Source organism: Psammomys obesus, unplaced genomic scaffold (genome assembly GCF_907164565.1).
Source record: "Psammomys obesus unplaced genomic scaffold, mPsaObe1.curated_primary_1811, whole genome shotgun sequence".
NCBI classification, from domain to species: Eukaryota; Metazoa; Chordata; class Mammalia; order Rodentia; family Muridae; genus Psammomys; species Psammomys obesus.
This window is the reverse complement of record NW_026589732.1, coordinates 1,410,225-1,419,742: the sequence shown is the minus strand read 5'-3', so window position 1 is coordinate 1,419,742 and position 9,518 is coordinate 1,410,225. Positions and strand designations below refer to the sequence as shown.

Genomic DNA, 9,518 nt, shown 5'->3' with positions numbered 1-9,518 from the left:
AGCTGAGTGGCACAGCCATATCTAAAGGGCACAGAGAAAGTCATAAAGCCAGCAGAGCTGCTTGGCAAAGATCCAGCAAAGCTGAGCCCAGTGAGCCCAATGATGCAATCCCTGTCATGTGGTCTCCCACTTTTTGGCCTTGATCTCCACTTGTCAAATGCTGGGGGGGGGGGGCTTTTATTATTTGTACAACTTGAGGATATTGGGTTGATGGAAAATTTCTTATGAATCATTTATGCCTCCTCCCAGGAATACTGCTTCTAAGCTTCCTAAGCATTATCACCCTCACACTTTTAGGGAGATATCCTGATCTGGCCCTAAGGTCTTCCTTAGACCCTGGAGGTTGTGACTCAAAGACACCAGAGACCCCCTTATGAGGCTCTGACTCAAAGATACTCTTGACACATCTGCCCCTGCAATTACTCAGGAACAAGATAATCAGAAAAAGGAAACTTGAAAAAGTAGACCATATTTGGTGGGCTAGAGAAGTTGGCAGCAGATAAAATTAAAAGCCTCTTCCTACTACCGATGGACAAAGAATGGTGTGGATAAATGCCAAAAGAATAAAGTGTTAAGACCTCCCTTTCTTAGATAAAGTTAACTCATACAGGGCCACTGTGGTGTTATATGACCAAGGATGAAAAGAATAACAAGATTAGACATATAAATTCTACAAATATATAAAACATGAACAGTATTGTGGTCGAAATTGAGTAACAACTGCAGCAACTCTGGCCTGAAGAGTCTTCTTGGGCCTAATGACAATTAGCACTCTGACTATTAAAAGTTGATAATAACACTGCTTGGGACATGACAATCTGCCTAGGCTGGCTTGGAGATTTTCTGTCTAGTGCCCTTGAAACCACAAGAACTACGAGCCTAAGAACAGGTTGTCATGCCCTTAAAACCACAAGATTGTTAAAAGTTGGGTTGCGGGGTCAGTGAGGAAAAATGATTGTAAAAACTAAACTTAGGACCAAGAAAAAGTTAAGACTCATGTCTGCGGACAAAAATGATCTGCTCTGTGTTTTGAAACTACATGCATCTATCCCTGCCGACTGAGTTCTGAATAAATAAAGAAGCAGTCTGACTGCCAGTCAGAATATAAATCTCGCCCCACTCCCTGTGCCTAACTCACTCCTCCTTTCCCGACTCCTTATCTTCTCTGCGGGTCCTGGCCGTAGCCTGAGCTGGTCCCAGACAGCTGAGCCTAAGCCAGGAGGCAGCGGTCCATGATTTCTACTTGAGTTCTTTCTTTGACTTCCCGAAATGACGGTGATCTAGGAATGTAAGCTAAATAAACCCTTTCCTCTTCCCAACTGCTTTGGTTAGTAGTGCTCCACCCAAGCAGCAGAAAAGCAATGTAGAACACACATCTTGATTTTACTGCTCGATGGTGTCAGGTACGGGAACTATAAAATGTCAAGGATTGACCATCACGCTTCATCAAGGCCGGGCCGCCGCTTTCAGACGGTAACGTCGGGAGGGACTCGCCAGAGGCGCACTGCAAGGTTCTGAAGGTGCCTTCGGAAGCCTGCGTGTCGCCTCCTGAGGGCAGTGACCCGACAGGGAGGAGTGGGCCTTGCGGTTTTTAGGTGGTGGCCGCTGTGGAGCCCACGCCGCGGAGAGGCAAGCGTCGGGCTGGGACCCCGCCCGTCGCTACGGTGGGACGTCCGTGCCACCGAGACGCGGCGCGGGCGGCGACCCGCCCAGCGGCCATGTCCTACTTATTGTAGAGCTCGCTTCTGGGTCCCATTAGATTCAAACAGCTTCTTGGGGCTTCGTTTTTCCTCCTTTCCCAGATCTCTACAAGTTGGGAGGAACCTCCATCCCGCTGCGAGAGGAGGCCCCGGTGCGCTCGGGGTCACCGCCCCGGACCAGGGTGGGAAAGCCGTCAGCACCGGCCAATGGAGGGACAGAGGGATGGCAGTAGCCATTGCGATTGGCTCACCTAGACGCTTTCTTTATCCATGGCGAGTTTGGATTGGATGCGAAACAAAGTCCCTTTTCTACAGCCCAAACCCGGCGTTGCTTAGCGACAGGTCCCGCCTTGGAAAGTCTTTTGCGAACAGGTTTACATGCTGTAAGGCAGGCCGTGATTGGCCAGAGCGCTCACGGACACTGTGATGGTAAACACAACCGGGTTCCTGGGCCCGCGGATTGGTCAGCTCTTCAGGACGCCTCTCCTGCCGTGGCCCCGCCCTCCTCCCTGCTGATTGGCCAGTGGGGGTTTATGGGGCGGAGACATGCAACCTCACATCCGTTTACTGCGGACAGCTGCCGGGTTCTCAAAGAACCGCGCGAACGGGCTGAAGGGGCCGGGAGCGAGAGGCGGGGCGCGCGGGGGGCGGAGCGGGCGGAAGTCACAGCCGGGGAGGCTAAGTCTGGACCTTCCCGCCTCCTTCCGCAGGGTCGGTCCGAGCAGAGGAGGGTCACCGCCTCCTTCTGCGAGGAGAAGGGGGGCGGAGCCCGACCCAGGTGAGGCGACCCTATCAGCTGGAGTGGCCTTGGCGCGCGCGCTCACGTGCGGGCGGTGGAGCCCCGGGAGCGCGCGGGGGCCTCGCGGAGCGCGCAGACACGTACCGGTGTCGCCGGTCCACCCTGTCTGGCTGCCGAGGGGTATTGTTACCCTTCGCTTCTGGGGCCAGGCGGGTGGGAACGGAGTTCTTGTGCGCAGGCGTCCCTTGTGTCCGTCCCCCCACCCCTACGCCCGGCTGTCTGTGCGGGGTGGGGCAGGAGCTGGTGTCCTGCAAATCTCCCTTTGGAGATGGAGCCTCCTGGGATGCTGTGGGAACCGGCTCTGGATTTGCATCCTAGCGGGATGAGCCGAGGAGTGGCTGCCCTTCGGGGTGGAGGCGAGTGGATCTCGTACCCCTGTCCTGGGTCCCTCTGAACGATGAGGTTTGTCCATCAGACCAAGGCCATAAGCGGTCAGGATTCGGGAGCCAGCCTCCTGGCCGGCAGCAGGGGTGGAGTCAGCGTTTGGGAATGCCCTAACTTGTTAGACAAAAGTGTTTAGTAGGCATTTATTGAATGCCCGCTTCTTCCAGGCTTCTTGCGAGGAGCTGTGGGATGCGGGGCTAAGAGCCAGCCGTCCCGTCTTCCCCTGGAGGACCGACTGCTTTGCACATAAACAACAGTAATAAAGCAGCGGGTTAAGGGCTTTTGCTTCGAATTGTTTTTGTTTTGTTTCGTTCTCTAAAGTGCCGCCTAATAAGGTCAGCCGACGTCGGGCTAGCATCGTGGAGGATACTGTAGGAGCCACATTTAGGTTATTTGGAGGAAAATTTTTAGGTCGAAGACTCAGCGAGGTCTTAATTACTTCAGTAGTGTGCTGAGTCTGGGTACTTTAAATTGATAAAACAGACTCATCACTTTCAACGATTGAAAGAAAAATATTTCCAAAATGTGTTCTTGTACTGTTGAGTTGCAGTAAGACCTTACAAACCTTTCGATTTTTAGAGCTTGAAGAGAACACTGTGCCTTACTCGTTGGTGATTTGTCTTTGTATGACATGTGCTTTACATGGATTTTAAGAGTGGACCGAGCACTTCCTTGTTTTACTAGAGGTTTTTGTTTTCATTTGCCAAAAAGTCTTGTGGTTGGCAGTAAGCTAAAGGCTTGCTGGCTAGGCGACAGGACAGATGGGCAAAGAAGAGAGTTTTAGAGTAAAGTCTCTAAGCTAAAGGAAGGCCTTCCACTGTTGGATTTAACACTTCTGGAAATCTCAGCAAGCTTGGGAAGACAGACAGACAGACCTGGCCGCTCCTGCAGCCTTGGTGACCTGCCAGGTAAGGTTAACAGATTGAGGATTCATTCTGGGCTCTTGGGTTTTGCTAAATAAATGGACTAGGACTTTTTGAGCAGTGTGTTTTCTGAAGATTTGTTTTCCACTCCCCGTTCCCCCCGCCAAAAAAGGTTGTGTGAAAACCAACCTTTCTGTCTGCTGAGGGTGCTGGCATTTTTAATCTAAGTAGTTAATGTTTCTCCAGCAGAATTTTGCTGAATTGGTGAGTAATGAGATTTTGGAGGAAAGCGTTTTATAAGATGGGGCATTTCCCTAATTTTAGGGCTCAGTGTATTCACAAGGGACAATCCATACTATCCAAGTCTAAGAATAACAACAACAAAAAAATGTTTGGACAGAAAAATACACGTTTTAGTTTTTAAAGCTCACAGCATTAATTATATAACACCAGAAGTGTAAAAATACCCCGAGTTCAGTGACAGTGACAAAAAGTTCAGTGGGTCCAACAAACTCTTGAGTCTTCTCCAGTGTTCCTAAGAAAGGGGGGGGGGGGATCCAAAATGCAACTTCCAGGTCAACTTTCAATCTCAACAAATTTTTCAAAATGTGAATTGACTGTGAATACGGTTTCGATCTGTCAGTTTTGAACACATGCTCTCGTACTGTACTTGCCCTGTATTAACAGGGATGTTGTCTGCTGACTTCTGCGTGACAGGTGGGATGGAATACAACAGTTCACTGCACCTTCTGTCTGACCAAAGTGAGCTTCTGAGATGTTCAGGTGTTTCTGAGAAGACTACTCTCTTCAGTTTCCTGGGGGTGTCTTTGACTTTATTTATGATTCTCTTTGCTAAAACATTTTTACCATGGGAACTGGAGGGATGGTTCAGTGGTTAAAAACACTGCCTGCTCTTCTAGAAGACTGAGAGTTTGATCCCAGCACCCACAGGGTGGCTCACCTTTGTAATTGCAGTCCCAAGGGATCTAACACCCTCTCTGGGCTCCTCCTCATGCACATGGTGCACAGACATACTTGCAGGCAAAACACCTGTACGTATAAGATAAAAATAAGGGAATTTTTTTCAAAAGCTTTTGTTGTTGGCCTAAACAGATTGGAACTATGTTTGAGTACTGACTTGATTGTAACTGAAGAGATGGTAGATTCTTAGTAGTCAAGCTTATTTTATCTGTAGATAAATTTGATCTCCTAAAATATTATGGTATGGTTCCAGTAGTTCCTCAGTTCTAAAACTATTTTTTACAAAAGTATTTATTTATATTTTATGGACATTGGTGTTTTGCCTGCATGTATGTCTGTGTGAAGGACTGTAGGGTCCCTGAAACTGGAGTCATGAGCTGCCAGGTGGGTGCTGGGAATTGAACCTGGGCCCTCTGGAAGAGCAGTCAGTGATATTAACTGCTGAGCCATCTCTCTAGTTCTAAAACTAGTTTTATTACATTTTACTTTCTTTGAAGATAGGATGGCATAAGTAAGCCTGTTATAGCTTAGTTGGTAATGTTTAGTCACCTGTGGTGGCTTACACCTTTAATTCCAGCTACGGATGCTGGGGCAGGAGACCCTGTTTCAAAAACAAACAAAAAAAAATTGACAGCTTTCTTTTGTTCTTTTGTGTGTGTGTGTTACACAAAATTATGCAGTTTATAACTACTGGCATTTTAGTCTTAATAAAATGTGGTGTAATTAAAAGACCTGTCCTCAATTAGTTCATTATAATTGTAATCTGTGAGTTTTACAAATTTGCCTTTGTGTTCTTGAGGAAGTTTGTTCCTAAGAAGGGTGTATTAGGAGTGGGTTCTTCCTGATATAAATGGAAACTAACAAACTGTTTCACAAACTTTAATGAATGATTAAATGGTGGTGTGCTTTTTGGAAATTTATACATGATAATCTGTTACTTCTCATACTCAATAAATGGGTTTACAAATCCTTTATAGTCAACTTCTTAAATTTAAAATGAGTAGAGTGAATTGCTTCCTGTTTTCTCCTGAATATGGTATTGTTAACATGGTATAATTGATTTTTCAGTATGTCTTAATTATTCCATCATTACTTAAAATCAGCTCAACCATCCTCCTTCTCTAAAATTGTGAGGTGTTCAACTTTTGTAATCTTGTTTTAGTCTCCACTACAGGGAGGTCGAGGGAGGGTGACAAGGAAAACAAAACCTGCTAGTGCCTCTACTCAATACCTCTCACTCTGTCTGTCTCTCTGTCTCTCTTTCTCACATACACACACATTTGCATAAACCCTAAACATGTCTCGTACAACAACATGCATCATATTGTGTGTTGAAATAGAAGGTCAGAGCAGCTCAGCATGGTCAGGTACTGAACACTGTAAATTTTTAAGTGACTCATACTGCTTTGAAAGCAAACTTGATATAAGAAATTAATTTCTTTTCTGTCTAGTCTACTGGTAAGAGACTATTACCAGAGCTTTAGGGCAAAAATCCTCTAAGAGTCCCAGTGGGCTAGTCTGAGCCACCTGACCAACATGCCAAGCAAACAGAGCACTGGTGAAGGGTGGGAAAAGCAGCTTTAATCAGTGTGATCACATCGGGGACGGCTAACAGGTTCAGTCATCTTGGGTCTGTCTTGTATCAGCTGACAAAAAACTTGAGATTTTGTAGGAAAGGGAAACAGGCAGAGACTGAAGGTTTGCACAGCTGACAGAGCAGGTGCTCTTGGTCTGACTGCCGACTGTCTTTGTTCTGATTCTTAGAAGTGATGCTAGAGACGCTGCTGCCCCACCATCATCTGAGGGGCACAGTCTGCTTCCCCTGAGATGTCTGCCTTGGGGTAATTGGCTCCCATTTGGGGCTGATCTCATCAAGGGGAAATCTTTTTCTGCCATGGTTAGCATTGATGGGGTTAGTTCCATTTCCCTGTTCTAAAGATGATTTTTTTTTTTTTTTTGGTCTGTCATATTATTCTTAGAATCCAAGGTAACTGCAGAACAGGAACTCAGGAGGACAAGAGTTAGAGACAGAATGGAATCTGTTAAGCCAGTGAACAGGCTGTTTATCAGCACTATAAATATCAGTGTCCCCAGTACTTACGCATTGCTTTCTTCTTAAGAAAATTCCTCTCCACCTTTAAGAAATAATATTCCAGCCAGGCATAGTGATGCACACCTTTAATTCCAGCACTCAGACAGAGGCAGGCAATCTCTGAGTTTAATCCAGCCTGGTGTACAGTGTGAGTGCCAGGACAGCCAGTCTACACACAGAAACCTTGTCTCGAAAAACAAAACAAAATTTCCTTCTTTGCTTTCTCTTTCCTTAAGAGACAAGGTCTCCCTCTGTAGCTCTGGGTAGCCTAGAACTTGCTGTGTAGATCAGGCTGGTTTAAGGCTTCCTGCCTGTCTTGGAAGTACTTGAATTACAGGTAGAGGCCATGGTGTCCAGCAAGGAATAAGTTTCTCTGTTAGGAATGAAATGCAATGAAAGCTATTTGTGTGTACATGTGCACACCAATTGCAGGTGGAGGTCAGAAGCCAGTTTTCGGGGATCTGTTCTCCCACCTTCACTTGGGTTCCAGGAATTGAACTGTGGTTGTACAGCTTGCACATCAAGCGCTTTTACCTGCTGAACCATCTTGCCTCCTCCATGCCCATTCTGAGACAGAGTCACTTGTAGTCCAGGCTGGCCTCTGTATGGGGACTGACCTTTAACTTCTTATCTTCCTGCCTCCACCTGCTGAGTGCTGGGATTCCAGGTGCTCGATGCTGCATGTACTTTACTTTTAACTGATAATTATTTTTCACCTAATTATTTGTATTTTACATGTATGGATGTTTTGCCTGCTTGTTTGTGCACCACTTTAAAGCAGTGCCTAAGGAGGGAGGAAGTTGGATCCCCCTGGGATTGGATTTACAGGTGATTGTGAGCCACCATGTGGGTGCTAGAATTGAACCCAGGTCCTCTAGAAGAGCAACAAGTTCTGGTAATCACTGAACCATCTCTCAAGCCCCTACTTCTTGTTCGTAGTAATAGTTTAGACTTATTTATTTTTATTTTATATGTGTGGCTGTTTTGCCTGGATGTATGTCTATGTACTGCAGGTATGAGGAGTCCAGAAAGGTGTTGGGTCGCTTGGATTTGGAGATGAAAACAATTTTGGTTCTGTGGGTGCTGGGAATCGAACATTTGTTCTTAATTTTTAAGGTAATATACTTGTATCTGATTATACAAATTCATACCAATCCCTAGCTTCATTGTCAGTGTTGTGAGAAATTGGAGATGAGCTCTGTGTTCTCCAGTTTCACCTGTCACTGTAACACACACCGCTTTCCACAGTGTAAAACACTGCAGTGTGCCTCACTTCCACTAAACTCCTGTGACTGTGGACACTCTACTGTATAGATCTATGTCCCACAGCATTTTATCTTGAACACATTAAACACTGAAAAAAACCATTAGGTGGTACAAGGGAGATAGCTCAGCCTTTAAGGTGATTGCCATGCAGGCTGGGACTTAATCCCACCTCACATTAAGAACAGAAGCTAGTACAACAGCACTGCAGGGGTGGAGACAGCAGGGTCACTGTGAGCCAGCACAGCCTAATTCTGAGCTCCTGCCAAGTGAGAGACCTGTCTCATAAAACAAGTGACTGAGGAGTAAAACCCTAGGTTGACCTCTGACCCCATACACACATGAACTCACTTGAACATGCAAACACAGACAGAACATTAGATGGGTAGATTTCTGTACCGGATGTGTGTGTGCCTCCATGTGCTTCATAACCCTCCACAACACGCTCCATGCTCCTCTATTTCTTGGTGGGTCAGTGTCTCACGGTGCAACTGTCAAGGTACCTCAGGCAGCTACCCCTTGCCCTCATTCTAGAGTGCTGTTGCCCATCTTAATCAGGGAATAAAAAACACCTATGTTTTATTTAAAGCAAAGGATTGAGGGGTTGAGGGACTTTCCTGGAAAGTCTTTCACACAAAGGCTTTGGTTTTCATTTTGCATGTTTGGAAACATTTTCTATTTTGGCTAATTTTAGAGTTTGTTGTTGAGCTCAGAAAGCTGATTATTGAGTAGTCATGCTGTTTATCTCATCTAGATGTAGCTGAAGTTCATTCACAAATCATTTGTCATTGTATTACTTGTCAGGTGTTATGGAGTTGCAGAAAACAGTGCCTGTTCTCAGTAAGCTGTTTCAGGAGAAAAAGTTGAGTTTGTGTTAGCTATGTAACTAGGGAACTGATGACTTTTTTTTTCACTCAAACTCAATTTTGAAGTTTCAGGTCAGTTTACCCCAAGGATTCTGGAAAACAAGGTGGCAAAATGCTGATAAAAGCTTCTGACATGAGCTGACTCACCTTTAGTTGGTGATGGGTTTCTGTTTGATAGCTCTGTTATGTCTAGTTTCCAAGACATTACTGCCAGCAGAGCTGGAGAGATGATGACATCAGTCATGCTGGCAGGTCTAGTATCTGGGGTTAAGCATGCATGCAGGAAGTGCACATAGCTGCAGCCCTCACTGCTTCTGCTCTGTTGTCCAATCAGAGTGGTTCCATGACACCACTGGGCCTGAGTAGGAGTCATGTCTAGTCTCTGGCCAGTGCTGTGGGAAGAAAGTGATTGCTATGCAAACCTGGTGAACTGAATTCCATCCCTGAAACCCGCCCATGGAAGGAGGAGAGCACTGGCTCCAGGAGTTGTCCCCCTAGTCTACATAGGCTCATGTAGGAGGCTTACTTTCTCACACACTGATAAGTTAAAAAAAAAAAAAAAAAAAAAAA

The 9,518-nt window shown here is 45.9% G+C and overlaps 1 protein-coding gene across 3 annotated transcripts in view; it reads left to right on the top strand.

Moving 5' to 3' along the window:
• Positions 1 to 2,354: 2,354 nt before the first annotated feature.
• The window catches only part of Zbtb5 (zinc finger and BTB domain containing 5), a 28,926-nt gene continuing 21,762 nt past the window's right edge, over positions 2,355 to 9,518 (top strand). The window contains exon 1 of one of the 3 annotated variants that reach the window (XM_055605291.1): positions 2,355 to 2,478. Coding sequence is in view for 1 of the 3 variants with exons in the window: in XM_055605289.1 (XP_055461264.1) it covers positions 2,897 to 2,901 (5 nt within the window). In the remaining 2 variants the exon portion in view is untranslated. Of the gene's footprint in view, positions 2,479 to 2,512; positions 3,792 to 9,518 lie in introns of those variants that run through there. The other 2 variants (XM_055605289.1, XM_055605290.1) reach the window with 2 other exon arrangements.